The 19,234-nt window shown below is 39.8% G+C and overlaps 1 gene segment (V, D, J or C); it reads left to right on the top strand.

Moving 5' to 3' along the window:
* Positions 1-6,104: 6,104 nt before the first annotated feature.
* LOC130456258 (T cell receptor alpha variable 20-like) lies at positions 6,105-6,962 on the top strand. The segment is given in 2 exon segments: positions 6,105-6,378; positions 6,578-6,962. Coding segments are annotated over 2 exon segments (345 nt in total).
* Positions 6,963-19,234: the final 12,272 nt, after the last annotated feature.

The raw sequence follows: 19,234 nt of genomic DNA on the forward strand, positions 1-19,234 counted from the left end.
CTTCCATGCTCCATGTTCCAGTACTATGCCTTTTGACTGAGTATATCTCTCTTGACTGGAATGAACTCTCTCCTCTGCTCCACCGACTAGCTTTTTGACTTCCTTCAAAATTAAGCTCATTTCTCATTTTTGCAGCATTCCTTTTCCCTTTATTCCTTCTACTCCTTTTCTCCTCATTCCTCACTGCAAATGTCTTCTCTCTGAGATCATTTTCCATTTCTTTTGCATACATCACATACATTCATAGCTGTTTACAAATTATGTCCTTCATTAGAATGTGACCTCCTGGAGGAAGAGACCACATTTTTGCTTTTCTTTGTATCATCAGAAGTTAGCACAATGCCTGGCAAATGGTAAGAACTTTGTGTTGATTATTGAGAGGCAATTTGGTTTGGTTGATACAGTGCCCTCTAGTGTTAGTTATTAACCATTACATCTTGCCCTTGGAAGCCCACTGATGGTAGGTAACCTTCTAGAATTCTATCACTGAAATTTACCATAGGGAAAATGATATTTTCTCTCTTAAAGCAAGTAGTTCTTACTAAGAATAAGAGAAGGACATTTATAGAATGGGAGCAAGAAAATTGGATGGAAGAGAAAAAAGATGGAGTTGAATTCTGGGAGACTTCAAAAGAATGACCATGTTCATGTAGATGAAATAAACTCTCTCCAAAAACAGCTTTCGATTCCAAATAAAAGGAAGTGAGATATCTGCTCTATTTCATTTAATGTCAGAGAAATCATATGCAATGGCTCAGGAAGCTCATAACCATGCATAAAAGAAGTTTCTGTCTCAAAACAATTTTAGTTGCCTACAGGAAAAAAGATGTATACAAACCTGTCCCTAGCAAAAAGGAGATACTGTCCCTGGCCTTGGGAAACACATTCCCCTTTACAAGGCGGTACAATGTACAGAATTTAGTAAAAGCAGAGACACAAGTCTTCTAGCATAGGTTCCCACTTGGCTGGCTCCTTTCATATATGAAGCCAAGCTGTTAAAATATTAGACTTAAATCCTCTACAGGGCTTCTACAGGGCAAAACCACCTACTCCTCAAAAGAAATTAAACTAAACATCCCTGTACAGAACATTAACCTCAGAGCACCACGTACTTTACTTCCCCCACCCCCACCCCTTACCCCAGGATCTTTGGCTATAGAGGTCAAGAATCCTGACCTCACACATCACTGCTTAGCAAGGGACAAAAGGGTTAGAAAATCTACTCCTCACCTAAGGACTGTGGCAGAGGACAGGGATGGGGCAGGGGGAGAAGAAGCAGAGAAGACAGCTAGGAGTTTACTTTGACAGCTCATTGGCCTAATGGGATTCACAATAGCTGATAGTTTAGACAACTCTGGTTTTTTCTCCTTGTCAGCTCCCAGTTGTCATCTCTGCTCCAAGAAACATTTCCAGCCACAGTGGCTTTGGGCTGCCTTGTTCTCATGGCATCCAAGTTTCACATAAGCAGCTGTACTGATGTTTACATCTCTTTATGAGACCCATCATCCCTCCCCCTCCTACCTCTCTCTTTTGAAATTTCAAATCCTAACCTAGAGGGGAAAAAAGAGAAGAAATAAAAAAGAGGGCATGACTTCAGTCTTTTCTCATATTGCAAGATTTATATAGCTAAGTGGTGCAATGGATTGAATATAGGAGTAGAGTCAGAAAAACCTAAATTTGAATATTGCCACAGTGACTTATTAGCTGTGTCATCACAAACAAGTCACTTCACCTCTCTTTTTCAGTTACCTCAACTTGAAATAGGATAATAATAATATATGCCCCAGAAGGTTGTTGTGAGAATAAAATGAGGTAATTTATGTAAAGTGCTTTGCAAACTTTAAAGCTCTATACAAATACCAGTTATAACAACAATGATGATGAAGTTGATGATGATGTCCTGTTACAAATGAGGTTCACTGAGGTTCCAGATGAGGGGAGAAGAGTAACATCCCTCCTTTGCTAGAATCAGCAGAAAGCATTCTCCAGTCTTTCAAATCTCCATGGGCCCAAAAAGAATCAGAATCCAAAGACATAAAGGGACAAGGATGTTTCTTCCAGACTATAGCCAAAATGCAAGAATTTGAAGGAGAGACACAAGTCTGTATAGCTTCCATCACATCTAAAGGAATTCAGTGTGTATATAGAGATACAAGTGTAATCTGGTAGAAAGAGCATGGAATTTGCAGGCAGAGGGTTCTGGGCTCAGTTTTTAGCTATGCTACTTCTGATATGTCACTAAGATTCTCAGTTTCTTCATCTATAAAATGAGTGGTTTGGACATGCTCCTTGAAATCTCTTCTAACTCTAAATGCTAAGAACAGAGGTGAAAAAAAAAATCTCTCCTTTCCCAAAGAATTCAGGAGGCTCTTCTGAGGGAACAGTTCCTCTTAGTCCAAGAAATTCTGTATGTGGCCTGGGAGAAGTGGAAGGTGGAAGAAGGAGAGAGACAAGATAGCTCTATCATTTCCAGAAATGACTTTAGTCAAGAATGTGTTCACTTGCAAATGAGACTGAGAATAATGTGTGAGATAATAGACAGGGCTCTAATTGGCTGCAGAGCAAGGTTGAGAATCCCTCTGTGCCCTAGGGCAGAAGAATAAGAAACATTTAGCTTTGAGAGATCTTTCTTGGACTACTACACAGAGATCAGATCTCAGATCCCAAGACTAAGTTTTCCCAAACCCTGGAAGAAAGGATGGAAAAGCTCCTACAAACTTCAGCACTGATATTCTATCTTCAGCTGGGCTGTGAGTTGGGGGGTTTGGGGAAATAGAGGAAGAGGGAGTGTTCCTTAGAAGTCCAGTGGGAGAAAGACAGGGTTCATTCTGACATATAAAATTTTTATTTGTGTTATGAAAAGAAAAGAAAAATGTGGGACCTACTGACTTGACGACAGTCAGCTTCCTGAATCTGTCATTATCTTTTTGCACAGGGGTGAGCTGTCTCCAAGTGGAACAGAGCCCTCAGGTCTTGAGAGTCCAGGAGGGAGAGGACACCACTATTAACTGCAGTTTCACAAAATCTTCCCAAAGCTTGCAGTGGTTCAGGCAGGATCCTGGGAAAGGTCTCATCAGCCTGTTTTACTTGACCTCAGAGATGAAGGAGAAAGGCAGATTCAGATCCACGATCATCTTGAAGGAACGTCACAGTTCCCTGCACATCGATGCCTCCCAGCCTTCAGACTCAGCCACCTACCTTTGTGCTGTGAGTGCACAGTGACTCCTACACACCTGCAGCCTGTGCACAAACCCTCCGTCTGGGGCTCCAGTCACTTTCCCTGCCACAGAGTCACACTAAAAGCCTTCAAGCAGCGTCATCTTTCGTGCTTTATCAACCAGCATTTTTAATCCAAATCCAGCCTGGAGCCTAGCACTGGAGGCTTGCTTGTTCCTTTCAGGCTCTAAGCACAACCAAGCCCAGTTCCAGGTGCTGAACACAGCCAGGGCAGTCTGAAACAGCACAGACTTTAACTTCTCAATTTAAGTTCATAGGAGACTTGTCAGTGATGAGGCTGTGTGTGCCAGGCTGGCGTTTACATCAATCCTGGTCCTGGGATAGCTTCCAGCACCCTTTCATTCATAAGCACCCACATGAGTTGGCTTTCTCATTTTTCTTTGTATTTGTTTCTAACCCTCCTAATCTAGGGCTTGGACAGCCTGAAGAACAAGGTGAAGGTTTTGAGCTTTCCTCCTAGAGAGTTCAGAGGCTAGAAAGGAACTCAGTTCTTTCTAGTCATCTAGATATGTAAGTTATCAAGTCCAACTCTTTCATTTTAGAGTGAGAAAGTTGAGGCCCAGGAAACTTAAATAATTTGTTCAAGGTCTCACAGGTATGTCAGTCAGGATTTGAGCCCAGACCAAGGTCTCTGGAATTGGTGAGATTTCCTGATTCTTATACAGTTATTTCTAGAAATATTTGGATTTTTCAAAGGATTATAAGATCATAGATTTAAAGTTATAAGATGGGGGCATTTTCAGGTCTCAGTGGATTGAGAGCCAGGAACAGAGATGGGAGGTTCTGGGTTCAAATCTGGTCTCACACACATTCTAATTGTGTGACTCTGATACTTAATTCTCATTGCCTAGCCCTTACTGCTCTTCTCCCTTGGAACTAATACGCAGTATTGATTATAAGATGGAAGGTAAGGGGTTTTAAAAAATAAAACTTAAAAAATAAAGTTAGAAGAGACATCAAATCCAACCCTCTCATTTTACTGAAGAGTAATATGGGAGTGGAGAATTTTCATATCAAATATATCTAATATTCAAGATATATAAGGCAGCAGAAAATTGTAAAAGAAAAAGCTTTGCCTTCAATAAATAAGAAATCCAAAAATATAAATAAACATTTCCCAAAAGGACTGCAAATTATACAACTATATATGAAAGAGCACTCTTTAAAGTTTCATCTCACATCCAACAGTTTGGTAAAAATAACAATAGAAATAGTCGATGTTGGAAAGAATGTAGAAATATGGACACACTAATGCATTCCTTGAGAACTATAAACTGGCAAAATTATTCTGCAAAGCAATCTGGAATTATTGAAATAAAGTGACTAAAATGTCCATATTCTTTGACCCAGAGATTCTACTGGGAAGGAAATAAACTCTCAGATAGCACCTATAATGTACTAAGCATTGTGCTAAGTACCTTTATAAATGTTATCTCATTTGATCCTCACAACAGCATTGGTAAGTTAATACTATTATCATCCCCATTTTACAACTGGAGAAATGGAGGAAGGGGGGATTGAATTACTTGCCCAGGGGAGCATAACTAATAAGTGCATGAAATCAGATTTGAACCCAAGTCTTCATGATTACAACATCAGATCTTTATCCACTGGGCCATTAGTTGCTAAGGCATATGCCCCAAGGAGATCAATGACAAAGAAAGATCCTGTCTATACTATTGCAATACAAAGATAGTACTTTAGGTGGTAACAAAGAACTGAAAACATCCTTTGGAGAATGACTAAGTAAATTATGGTGTACAAATGAAATGAAATATTACTCTTCTGTAAAAATTAATGAACATGAGGCATACTGAGAAGTATGAAAAGATTTGTGTGAACTAATGCAAAGCAAAATTGGCAGAACCAAGAAGATATATGCACTAGCTGCAGCAATGTAAATGAAAGGAATAACAAGAATAAACAATTAGAAATTAATCTGGTGAAATTAAAATAACAAAATAGGACCCTGAAAAAAAGATAAAAAGACATTTCTCTATACTATCATGGAGAAATAGAGAACAATAAAATGGAGCACTGAATTTAATGTAACTTTTTAAAAAATATTTTTTGTTTTGGAGCATTTTTTTCTTTTATTTCTTCATATTTTATCATAAGGATAGCTCTCTGTGAAAGGTTTGGAAAGAGAAATACAACATAATGGGAAACATTCCCTTAAAATGGTAAATATATTATCTCAAAACAAATATGACATACGGTAGGTAGGTGGCTAAGTAGATCGAGAACCACCCTGGAAGATAGGATGTCCTGACTTCAAATGCGGCCTCAGACACTTCCTGGCTATGTGACCATGGGCAAGTCACTTAACCTCTACTGTCTAGCTCTTACCACTCTTCTGCCTTAGAACCAATATATAGTTGCAATTCTAAGATGGAAGGTCAAGATTTAAAAACAAACAAACGAACACATTGACATAAAAGCAAAATATATCAAAAAATTTATTTTAAATAAAAAAGTGTTCTTTTGCAATTTTTCTGCTAGCGGAAGAAGTTCTACTATATCTCTTTAAGTGAAAGAGGCTCTGCTATCATTGTTTTGCAAAGTAACTGAAAGCTTCCCAGGGATTATGAGTATTATTCTCAAAAACTCAGCCTTGTCACTTTCAAGATTCATCTTAAGATGAAAGAACACTGAAGGCTTTTTGCTAAAATGGAACCATTTTGAGGTCAAGCCTTCTCTATATTTTCTAGTCAGGTCTAGAATCTCACACTGATATGAAATCTCAAATACTCAGTGCTAGAAATCACATCCATTATCCAGATTTCTCTGTTTCTAAGGCATTCAGGAATCTGTCTTGGTGAAAATTCTCCTGCTCTCCCAGTATGGTTTTGGATGACCTAATGGGGGCAGCACCATCATGAGTAACAATATCTCCTGCAGGAGCCCCAGCTATGTGTAGGTGAAGAACACCTAAACTACAGAAGGTGGGGCATCATGTTCTGATTGGCTGGGCAACTTACTTCCCAGAGCAGAACAAGAACCATACTGAGAAAGCTTCTTTAGACCAGAGTCCAGATCCATGTCACAAGTCCAAGGAGTGGGTTATTGCTGATTCTGGGAAGCAGAAGATGGAAAAGTCCCTGGGTGCCTCGTTCCTGATCTTCTGCCTGCACCTTGGATGTGAGTTAGGGACTTTCTGGAGATGGGAGCAAGGTGACCCAGATGGCATGCTTTCCCCAGGTGGAATGGGAAAGATGAAGGCTCTGTCTGGTTCACAAAGGATTTCCTGGCTTTATTCATTACTAGAATGAAAGGGAAAATGGGGGAGATGTTGCCTTCATGACCAGTCTCTAATGTCTTACATTGTCTTTCTGCACAGGGGTGAGCTGTCAACAGAAGGTGGAGCAGAGTCCTCCCACCCAGACTGTCCAGGAGGGAGAAAACACTACTTTTAGCTGCCATTACTCAGACAGTACTTCCAGAGGAGTACAATGGTTCAGGCAGGATCCTGGAAAAGGGCTCATCCTCCTATTTTACATTGTCTCAGAGGGAAAGCAGAAAGGAAGATTAAGATCCACAATGAACAAAAAAGAACTTCTCAGTTCTCTACACATCACTGACTCCCAGCCTGAAGACTCAGGCACCTACCTCTGTGCTGTGGAGCCACAGTGATCCCCAGGCACCTGCAGGCTGTGCACAAACCCTGTAGCTGGGGCTCCAAGTCACATTCCCTGCCAAAGGGCCATATGATGACCACTCATGACAATTCCCACTGGTTTCTCTTGCCTGGTTCACACCAAAGTCATTTTTATTCTAACTTTCCAAATTATATCGCTATTAAAAAACCTAATAGGCTTGAAAGGTTTGAAAACTCTTAAATTTCTTCTTAGAATCATTGTACTGATATTGTGTGTGGTGTATCAGTTCCAAGGCAGAAGACCAAGAAGCCTAGGAAATGGAGGTTAAGTGACTTGTCCAAGGTAACAAAGTTATGAACTCAGAGTCTCTGAGGTCATATTTGAACCCAGGATTTCTAAGCCTGCATATCAATACACTGAGCAACTCAATTGCACCTCCAGTCTTCATCTTGACAGTCACAAACATGAATCCTTTATCTTTCTTTGGTTCCTCTGAATCACTTCTCTTGCCAATAAAGATACAGTTTTCTTGCTTTCTCTCTTCCCTTTTCTGATGTCTTTCAAATGAGTCCTTTCAAGATTTTCTAAGAGCACTTTGAATTACTAGAGGGACAGATGAAGGAATGAAAAGAATTAGCAAGAGTAATACTTTACAAAGATAAATCTTCAAAACATATTGGGATAAATCATTCCAGACTGAGGAGTTAGGCTTGAACCCTTATTGACTATGGATATCTTTTCCTCATAATAACCAGGTCAAACTCAATCTTCCCTTCTCTCACTGTCAAAATTTTCCCACATTCCCCACAGCAGAAGAACTAACCTGCTACTTTCCTGAGGAGATTGAAGGCATTGATGTAAACTGCCCCTGTTCCCCACTTGTATTCCTCTTAGCACTATCACCCCTCCCACTAAATACAAGAAAAAATAGAGTTCCTGTCCTCAAGAGCATTACATTCTAATGAGGGATGACAACATATGAAGGAGAGTTGAAACGCTAAAACTCTTTCATTATAATGAACTTATCTGTATGTTTCTTTGGTCAGATAGCAAGAGACAACTACATGGTGCTGGAGTCAAGTAGACCAGAGTTCAAATAGATCCATGGATACTTGCTTGGTAGCTGTGTGACACTGGGCAAATCACTTAATCTCTGTTTCCCTCTGTTTTCTAATCATTTCCTGTGATACAAGGATCATAACAACTCCTGCCTCACTGAGTTTTTGTGAGGATCTAATTAGAAAATATGTGTAAAGCTCTTAGTACAGTGCCTAGAACATAGCAGGTGCTAGATATTAACTGTTGTTAGTATTTGTGTTACATTTTACGTCTTCCCTCTTGGAATGCAAGCTCTTTGAGGACTGACACGATGTTATTGCTCAATATTACATATTTATGTATATATACAAATAGTTTCTCTTTTTATCCCCAGCATATAATGTGGCTTATAGTCATAATTGAACAAATGGTTTTTAAATTAATGAAAATCAGAGATTTTTATGTAGGATTCCCATACCCTTAAATAATCAATGGACAGATTATTTTTGTGCATAATTTTAAAAAGAATTTTGATCACCACATTTCAGTAAAATTGATTCATTTTGTAGGTACATTGTTTGATGTGCTTACAATCATCATTCTGAAGAGTCTAAAAGGCCTCACTCAACTGTGAAAGAGGTCCATGACACACTCACAAAAATGCTGAAAAACAGGGAATTAAATACATACTCACAATAGGTATATTTCTACTCCCTTTCAGAGGTAAAATAGTTTTCTAGCTCTCTTTCTGCCTCTCTAACTACACCTGAGTCTCTTTCCACTTAAATTAAACAAATTCAATAAGCATATATTTATTAAGTACCTACTATGTGTGAGGACACTGTGGCAGGTATTCAGAATACAAAGCTGAAACATAATAGTATTCTAATGGTAGTGGAGGCAGGGGGATTATTTAGATCAAAATAATTTGGGCATCTATAAAAAGAATAGATTGAAAAACAAAGAAACTACAAACAAGCAGAGAGACCACTTAGGAGACGATTATGAAAATGTACAATAACATCTTTCTAGTGAGAATTAATACAAGCCTAACTAGAATTGTGGGTAGAGAGACATGGATAAATATGAGAGATGTTACAATAGGTAGTCAAGAAAACCTAGAGCAGCTAGTGGTGCAGTGGATAAAATACTGGCTCTGGAGTCAGGAAGACTCATCTTCCTAAATTCAATCCAACCTCGGACGCTTACTACCTCTGTGACCATGGATAAATTGCTTAACTCTGCTTTCCTCAGTTTCCTCATCTGTAAAATGAGCTGGCGAAGCAAATTGCAAACCACTACAGTCAGCATTTTTGCCAAGAAAACTTCAAATGGGCTGGAAAAGGACTGAACAACAACAATAAAACTTGGGATTTTGGATATGGAGGTTGAAAAAGATTATTTCAAGAATTTGAAAGGGTCTCTAACCTCTTATCTATCTGATAATAGGATTGCTTCATAAAGGTCTGCATTTATTTATATTCTCGCCCATAGTAATCTTCTTTGTTCCCATTGCTTCATTTATATAGATGATGCTCTAGCAGAGCATTACAATGCCATTCTGTTGGACTACTGTGATAAATTCTTTATATGCATTCCTGATTCTGCTCCCATAGCCCTCCAATCTAGTCTTCATACCACAGCCAAGATATTGTCATACAGATGAGAAAAAGTGAATCTGACTCACATCTGGTTATGTCGTTTCTCCATTTCTGAATCTTCAGTAGTTCCTACTGCCCTTTGAAGAAAGTCAAAATGATTTTTTTCCTGGCATCCAAGATCTTCCACAAACTAGAATAAGACTTCTTTCAAGACTGAGCTCAAGGGGGAAGCTGGGTACCCCAGCAAGTTGACAGCCAGGCCTAGAGATCAGAGATCCTAGGTTCAAATCGGACTTCAGATACTTCCTAGCTATATGACCCTGGATAAGTCACTTAAACCTGATTTTCTAGCCCTTACTACTCTTCTGCCTTAGTGCCAATATATAGTTGTGATCCTAAGATTGAAGGTAAGGATTTAAAAAACATATTAACATAAAAGCAAAATATGTCAAAAATTTTTATTTTAAATAAAAGATTTCAGCAACTTTTCTGCTAGTAGAAGAAATTCTATTACATCTCTGTAATGGCAAGAGACTCTTGTATCATTATTTTGTGAAGTAAACTGAAAGCTTCCCAGGGATTATTAGTATTATTCTCACAAACCCAGTTTTGCCTCCTTTGGGATTCATCTTAAGATGAAACTACATTGAAGGCTTTATGCTAAAATGGAACCATTTTGAGGTCAAGCCTTCTCTATATTTTCTAGTCAGGTCTAGAATCTCACACTGATATGAAATCTCAAATACTCAGTGCTAGAAATCACATCCATTATCCAGATTTCTCTGTTTCTAAGGCATTCAGGAATCTGTCTTGGTGAAAATTCTCCTGCTCTCCCAGTATGGTTTTGGATGACCTAATGGGGGCAGCACCATCATGAGTAACAATATCTCCTGCAGGAGCCCCAGCTATGTGTAGGTGAAGAACACCTAAACTACAGAAGGTGGGGCATCATGTTCTGATTGGCTGGGCAACTTACTTCCCAGAGCAGAACAAGAACCATACTGAGAAAGCTTCTTTAGACCAGAGTCCAGATCCATGTCACAAGTCCAAGGAGTGGGTTATTGCTGATTCTGGGAAGCAGAAGATGGAAAAGTCCCTGGGTGCCTCGTTCCTGATCTTCTGCCTGCACCTTGGATGTGAGTTAGGGACTTTCTGGAGATGGGAGCAAGGTGACCCAGATGGCATGCTTTCCCCAGGTGGAATGGGAAAGATGAAGGCTCTGTCTGGTTCACAAAGGATTTCCTGGCTTTATTCATTACTAGAATGAAAGGGAAAATGGGGGAGATGTTGCCTTCATGACCAGTCTCTAATGTCTTACATTGTCTTTCTGCACAGGGGTGAGCTGTCAACAGAAGGTGGAGCAGAGTCCTCCCAACCAGACTGTCCAGGAGGGAGAAAACACTACTTTTAGCTGCCGTTACTCAGACAGTGCTTCCAGAGTACAATGGTTCAGGCAGGATCCTGGGAAAGGGCTCATCTCCCTATTTTACATTGCCTCAGAGGGAAAGCAGAAAGGAAGATTAAGATCCACAATCAACAGGAAAGAACTTCTCAGTTCCCTATACATCACTAACTCCCAGCCTGAAGACTCAGGCACCTACCTCTGTGCTGTGGAGCCACAGTGATCCCCAGACACCTGCAGGCTGTGCACAAACCCTGTAGCTGGGGCTCCAAGTCACATTCCCTGCCAAAGGGCCATATGATGACCACTCATGACAATTCACACTGGTTTCTCTTGCCTGGTTCACACCAAAGTCATTTTTATTCTAACTTTCCAATTTGTATCTCAGAAAACAAAAGTCTTTTTAAAAAACCCTTATCTTTCTTCTTAGAATCAATATTATACTGGTATTGTGTAGTGGTGTGTGATATATTGGTTCCAAGGCAGAAGAGCAAGAAGGGTATGGAATGGGGATTATGTGACTTGCCCAAGTTAGGGAGTGTCTAAGTTCATATTTGAACCCAAGATTTCTATGCCTACATCTCAATCCACTGAGCCACTGAGTTTCATCTCCAGTCTTCATTTTGCAGTCACAGTCATCAATGTTTTACCTTTCCTTAGTTCCTCTGAGGGGTGTATGGGGTGTTCAAGGAGGGGTAGTATCTCTGGTATGGAGGGCTTGTCGTGCCCTCCTAGGGCAGCTCTCAAGCCTCTGACCCCCACCTGACACCCAGCTCTCACTTGTGGCTCCTCATAGTTGCTAGCATGTGGCAACGGCCACATCCCGGGCAACAACTTCGACAGGCCAGCCAAACCTTGTGAGGGTAGCCATCGGGTCGTAGATCCCTAGTGAACCAAGGCTTTGCTTACCCAGCATGTGAAGACTGCTTCGGCTGAACATATGGAAGAAACCAATAAGAAGGTTCAATGGCTGAGATGGCAATGCAGCAAAGAACTGTGGAGTGCTTAGGGCATGTTGGAGCACAAAGGACAACATGGCCATCCAATGCAGCTGAGAAAGTCTCCAGGTGTAACAATTTTTTGTGCCACTGGACCCAGGCTTCCAAAGCCGAGAGAGTGGGACTGTCTCTGTGCATCGACTCTTCCACTTAAATCTCTTTCACGCACAAGTGTCTTTGTGCACACTCATCTATCCATAGATGAAAACTCACAAAGACAATCGTCATCCTCGGTTACCGAGAGACTACTACCACAGTTCCTCGGAATCACTTACCCTGCCAATAGAGATATAATTTTCTTGCTTTCTCCCGTCCCTTCTGTGATGTCTTTCAAATGAGCCCTTATATGATTATTCTTTTTTTAGTTTACTTATTTATTTTTTTTAAATATATTTTATTTGATCATTTCCAAGCATTATTCGTTAAAGATCATTTTCTTTTCCTCCCCCCCACCCCCCATAGCCGACGCGTAAGTCCACTGGGCATTAGATGTTTTCTTGATTTGAACCCATTGCTTTGTTGATAGTATTTGCACTAGAGTGTTCATTTAGAGTCTGTCCTCTGTCATGTCCCCTCAACCTCTGTATTCAGGCAGTTGCTTTTCCTCGGTGTTTCCACTCCCATAGTTTATCCTTTGCTTATGAATGGTGTTTTTTTCTCCTGGATCCCTGCAAGTTGTTCAGGGACATTACACCGCCACTAATGGAGAAGTCCATTACGTTCGATTATACCACAGTGTATTAGTCTCTGTGTACAATGTTCTCCTGGTTCTGCTCCTCTCGCTCTGCATCACTTCCTGGAGGTTGTTCCAGTCTCCATGGAACTTCTCCACTTTATTATTCCTTTTAGCACAATAGTACTCCATCACCAACATATACCACAGTTTGTTCAGCCATTCCCCAATTGATGGGCATCCCCTCGTTTTCCAGTTTTGGGCCACCACAAAGAGCGCAGCTATGAATATTTTTGTACAAGTCTTTTTGTCCATTATCTCTTTGGGGTACAGACCCAGCAGTGCTATGGCTGGGTCAAAGGGTAGATATTCTTTTGTCGCCCTTTGGGCATAGTTCCAAATTGCCCTCCAGAATGGTTGGATCAATTCACAACTCCACCAGCAATGAATCAATGTCCCTACTTTGCCACATCCCCTCCAGCATTCATTACTTTCCTTTGCTGTAATGTTAGCCAATCTGCTAGGTGTGAGGTGATACCTCAGAGTTGTTTTGATTTGCATCTCTCTGATTATAAGAGATGTAGAGCACTTCTTCATGTGCTTGTTAATAGTTTTGATTTCTTTATCTGAGAACTGCCTATCCATTTCCCTTGCCCATTTATCAATTGGAGAATGGCTTGATTTTTTGAACAATTGATTTAGCTCATTATAAATATGAGTAATTAAACCTTTGTCAGAGGTTTCTATGAAGATTTTTTCCCAATTTGTTGTTTCCCTTCTGATTTTAGTTATATTGGTTTTGTTTGTACAAAAGCTTTTTAGTTTGATGTAGTCAAAATTATTTATTTTACATTTTGTGATTCTTTCTATATCTTGCTTGGTTTTAAAGCCTTTCCCCTCCCAAAGGTCTGACATGTATACTATTCTGTGTTTACCCAATTTACTTATGGTTTCCTTCTTTATGTTTAAGTCACTCACCCATTTTGAATTTATCTTGGTGTAGGGTGTGAGGTGTTGATCTATTCCTAGTCTCTCCCACACTGTCTTCCAATTTTCCCAGCAGTTTTTATCGAATAGTGGATTTTTGTCCCAAAAGCTGGGATCTTTGGGTTTATCGTATACTGTCTTGCTGAGGTCGCTTTCCCCCAGTCTATTCCACTGATCTTCCTTTCTGTTTCTTAGCCAGTACCAAATTGTTTTGATGACTGCTGCTTTGTAATATAGTTTTAGGTCAGGGACTGCAAGGCCCCCATCGTATGTGTTTTTTTTCATTATTTCCCTGGATATCCTTGATCTTTTGTTCTTCCAAATGAACTTTGTTATGGTTTTTTCTAAATCAGTGAAGAAGTATTTTGGTAGTTCAATGGGTATGGCACTAAATAGATAAATAAGTTTGGGTAGGATGGTCATTTTTATTATATTGGCTCGTCCTATCCATGAGCAGTTAATGTTTTTCCATTTGTTCAGGTCTAGTTTTAGTTGTGTGGCGAGTGTTTTGTAGTTGTGTTCATATAGTTCCTGTGTTTGTCTTGGGAGATAGATTCCTAGGTATTTTATTTTGTCTAAGGTGATTTTGAATGGGATTTCTCTTTCTAGTTCTTGCTGCTGAGCTGTGTTGGAGATATATAGAAAAGCTGATGATTTATGTGGGTTTATTTTGTATCCTGCAACTTTGCTAAAGTTGTTGATTATTTCAATTACCTTTTTGGTTGAATCTCTAGGATTCTTTAAGTAGACCATCATGTCATCCGCAAAGAGTGATAACTTGGTCTCCTCCTTGCCTATTTTGATGCCTTCAATTTCTTTATCTTCTCTAATTGCTACTGCTAGTGTTTCTAGTACAATGTCAAATAGTAGGGGTGATAATGGGCATCCTTGTTTCACTCCTGATCTTATTGGGAATGCATCTAGTTTATCCCCATTGCAGATGATATTAGCTGTTGGTTTTAGATATATACTGTTTATTATTTTTAGGAATGACCCTTCTATTCCTATGCTTTCTAGTGTTTTTAATAGGAATGGGTGTTGTATTTTATCAAAGGCTTTTTCTGCATCTATTGAGATAATCATGTGGTTCTTGCTAGTTTGCTTGTTGATGTGGTCAATTATGTGGATGGTTTTCCTAATGTTGAACCAGCCCTGCATCCCTGGTATGAATCCTACTTGATCATGGTGAATGATCCTTCTGATCACTTGCTGGAGTCTTTTTGCTAGTATCCTATTTAAGATTTTTGCATCTATATTCATTAGGGAGATTGGCCTATAGTTTTCTTTCTCTGTTTTTAACCTGCCTGGTTTTGGAATCAGTACCATGTTTGTGTCGTAAAAGGAGTTTGGTAGAACTCCCTCTTTGCTTATTATGTCAAATAGTTTGTATAGTATTGGGGTTAACTGTTCTCTGAATGTTTGATAGAATTCACAGGTGAATCCATCAGGCCCTGGGGATTTTTTCTTAGGAAGTTCTTTGATGGCTTGATGGATTTCAATTTCTGATATGGGATTATTTAAGAATTCTATTTCCTCTTCTGTTAGTCTAGGCAGTTTGTATTTTTGTATATATTCATCCATTTCTCCTAAATTGGTGTATTTGTTGCCATATAATTGGGCAAAGTAATTTCTAATGATTGCCTTAATTTCCTCCTCATTGGAGGTGCTGTCCCCCTTTTCATCTTTAATGCTGTGAATTTGCTTTTCTTCCTTCCTTTTTTTAGTTAGATTGACCAGTACTTTGTCTATTTTGTTTGTTTTTTCAAAGTACCAGCTTCTTGTCTTATTTATTAAATCAATAGTTCTATCACTTTCGATTTTATTAATTTCTCCCTTAATTTTTAGGATTTCTAATTTGGTTTTCTGCTGGGGGTTTTTAATTTGATCGCTTTCGAGTTTTTTCAATTGCATTTCCAATTGATTGATCTCTGCTCTCCCTTGTTTGTTAATATAAGCTTTCAGGGATATGAATTTGCCTCTGATTACCGCTTTGGCTGCATCCCAAAAGGTTTGAAAGGATGTTTCGCCATTGTCATTTTCCTTGATGAAATTATTAATTGTTTCTATGATTTCTTCTTTAACTAAACGGTTTTGGAGTATCATATTGTTTAATTTCCAATTGGTTTTAGATTTGGTTTTCCATGTACCATTACTAATCATTATTTTTATTGCCTTGTGATCTGAGAAGGCTGCATTCATTATTTCTGCTTTTTTGCATTTGTGTGCTATGTTTCTGTGACCTAATGTATGGTCAATTTTTGTGAATGTGCCATGTGGTGCTGAGAAGAAGGTGTATTCCTTTTTATCCCTATTTATTTTTCTCCATATGTCTATTAATTCTAATTTTTCTAAGATTTCATTTACTTCTTTTACCTCTTTCTTATTTATTTTTTGATTTGATTTATCTAAATGTGATAATGGTTGGTTTAAGTCTCCCACTAGTATGGTTTTATTGTCTATTTCTTCCTTCAATTCGCCTAGTTTCTCCATTAGAAATTTGGGTGCTATATTATTTGGTGCATACATGTTGATTAATGATATTTCCTCGTTGTCTAGAGTCCCTTTTAACAAAATATAATTACCTTCCCTATCCCTTTTGATCAGGTCTATTTTTGCATTGGCTTTATCAGATATCATGATTACCACTCCTGCCTTCTTTCTATCAGTTGAGGCCCAGAAGGTCTTACTCTATCCTTTAATTCTGACCTTGTGGGTGTCAACCCGCCTCATGTGTGTTTCTTGAAGACAACATATGGTAGGGTTTTGGATTCTAATCCATTCTGCTATTCGTCTACGTTTTATGGGTGAGTTCATCCCATTCACATTCAAAGTTATGATTGTCATTTGTGGACTGCCTGGCATTTTGATTGCCTTCCCTAATTCTAACCTTTTCTTCTTCGGCTCTACCTTTTAGTCCAGTGATTTACTTTGAATCAGTGCCCCTTGTCCCCTCCCTTGATGTTTCCCTTTTTAGTCCCTCCCTTTTTCTTCCCTTCCCCTCCCCCCTCTCTTTCCCTCCCTTTTTGTTCTCCCTCTCCCCCTCCCCCCCTTGGTTTTCCCTTCTCCTTACCCTTGTTGGGTAAGATAGAATTCAAGATCCCAATGGATCTGGATGTTTTTCCCTCTCAGAGTTGATTTCCCTGAGATTGAGGTTTAAGTAAACCCCCCCCCTCTCTTCCTCTCCTTCTTATAGGATTTTTCTTCCCCTCCCCTTCCCATGTGAATCTTTGTGTGAGAACGATTATTCTATTTGGTCTTTCTTTACCCCCTATTTATACATTACATTTTCCCCACATATTAGCATACATAGATTGATATAAATGTGGTCCTTATAGAAGAGAGTTTGAGTAAAAGAAGAAGATAACATTTTTCCCCTTTCCTTAATATTTACCTTTTCAGGTATTCCTTGCTCTTTGATTTTCGGTATCAAACTTTCCACAGAGCTCTGGTCTTTTCTTTGCAAAAAGTTGGAAGTCTTCTATTTTGTTGAATGCCCATACTTTCCCCTGGAAGTATATAGTCAGTTTTGCTGGGTAGCTGATTCTTGGTTGGAGACCCGGCTCTCTTGCCTTTCTGAAGATCATGTTCCATGCCTTACGATCATTCAGAGTAGAACTTGCAAGGTCTTGTGTGACCCTGATTGTCATTCCTTTATATCTAAATTGTCTTTTTCTGGCTTCCTGTAGGATTTTTTCTTTTGTTTGATAGCTTTGGAATTTGGCAATTACATTCCTGGGAGTTGTCTTTTGGGGGTTTAGTGTAGAAGGTGTTCTGTGAGCTCTGTCAGTGGCTGTATTGCCCCCTTGTTCTAGAATCTCTGGGCAATTTTCTTTGATTATATCTTGTATCACCATGTCCAGTTTGGTGTTTATTTCTGGCTTTTCTGGGAGTCCAATTATTCTTAAATTTTCTCTTCTCCCTCTATTTTCCAGATCTATCACTTTGTCGGTGAGATATTTTATGTTCTCTTCTAATTTCTTGGTGTTTTGGCTTTGCTTTATTAGTTCTTGCTTTAAAGCCTGGTTTTCTTTTACAGTTTGGTCAAACTGGTTTTGTAGATGCATGAATTTCTTTTGCATTATTTCCCACTTTTCCTCCCAGAGGGCTTCCATCTTTTTGGTCATTTCTGATTCAAATTCTTCATGGGTTTGTGGAGAGTTTCTATTTCCTTTGGAAGATTTTGGAGAATTTTCTTGTATATCTTCTTCTATCTGCTCTGTATTTTGTATTTTGGCTCCATAGAATGTGTCCAAAGTTGCCCCTTTCTTCTTATTTTTCTTGGTATTTTGGGGCTTCTGTGCTTCTGTGGAGTTTGTCATCTCTGAATGTGGAGGATTAGCTTTTCTTATCTCTGGTGATCCGAGGCTTTAGTCCTGGGCAGATGTTGGTTCTAAGAGCTTTCCCTGGGTTAAACTGAATATGCCTCACTGGAGCTGGAATGGAAGGGTCGGACCACGAGGCCACACTCTCCCCCCAGCTCGCTTTCAGGAAGTTGCCTTCAGAATCGCTGGCCGTGAGGCTGTTTCCTCGGCCTGCGGGGGGGATGGGCTGCAGCTTTCCCAAGCTCTAGGGCAAGGACTTTCACTGAGACTTGGATAGCAGGATCCAGCCCGTGAGGCTGTCTTGCCCGCCCTGAGGGTTGCTGTTGTTTCGACCAGCTCTCTGCAGCGGAAGCCCCAGGCTGTAACTTTCACTGGGACTTGGGTAGAAGGCCCTGAGGGTTCTGCTCTCTGAGCCCAGCCGGGCTGCGGCTTCCGGGAGCCTTGGACTCTGCGCTCCTACCCCTGAGGTCCGAGTGATCTCGGGTTCTGGCTTTTGAGGGGAGCCGTACCTTTTGAACCGGGTCCAGGTCCAGGAGGAGGGTTCCCAGGGTCTGTGCTGTTGATCGTTTTGAATTTCGGCGCCTTAGGAGCTTATATTTTGAGATCGGTCGGGAAGGGTTTTCAGGAGATCTGAGCTTTAGCTTTCTCTAAGCCGCCATCTTAACCGGAAGTCCCTAGTTTACTTATTTAATAAAGAATATGTTCCCATAGTTACATGAATCATTTTCTTTCCCTCCTCTCCCTCAACCTCCTCCCATAGCAAATGAGCAATTCCACTGGGTTTTACATGTATCACTGATTAAGACCTATTTCCATATTATTATTGTTTGTTATTGATTGTTTAGAGTCTACATCCCCAAATGTGATCAAGAAAATGTTTTTCTTCTGTGTTTCTACTCCCACAGTTCTTTCTCCGGATGTGGATAGTGTTCTTTCTCATATGTCCCTCAGAATTGTCCTGGATCATTGCATTGTTGCTAGTAGAGAAGTCTATTATATTTAATGGTGCCACAGTGTATCCATCTCTGTTTATAATGTTCTGGTTCTGCTTCTTTCACTCTGCATCAATTCCTAGAGGTCGTTCCAGTTCATATGGAATATCTCAAGTTCATTATTCCTTTTTTTTTTTAAACACGTACCTTCCATCTTGGAGTCAATATTGTGTATTGGCTCCAAGGCAGAAGAGTGGTAAGGGCTAGGCAATGGGGGTCAAGTGACTTGCCCAGGCCAGATTTTAACCTAGGACCTCCCGTCTCTAGGTCTGGCTCTCAATCCACTGAGCCACCCAGCTGCCCCCTCATTATTCCTCTTATCATAATAGTATTCCATCACCAATAGATACCACAATTTGCTCAGTCATTCCCCAATCAAAGAGAA

The sequence above is a fragment of the Monodelphis domestica genome, chromosome 1 (assembly GCF_027887165.1).
Source record: "Monodelphis domestica isolate mMonDom1 chromosome 1, mMonDom1.pri, whole genome shotgun sequence".
Classification (NCBI taxonomy): Eukaryota; Metazoa; Chordata; class Mammalia; order Didelphimorphia; family Didelphidae; genus Monodelphis; species Monodelphis domestica.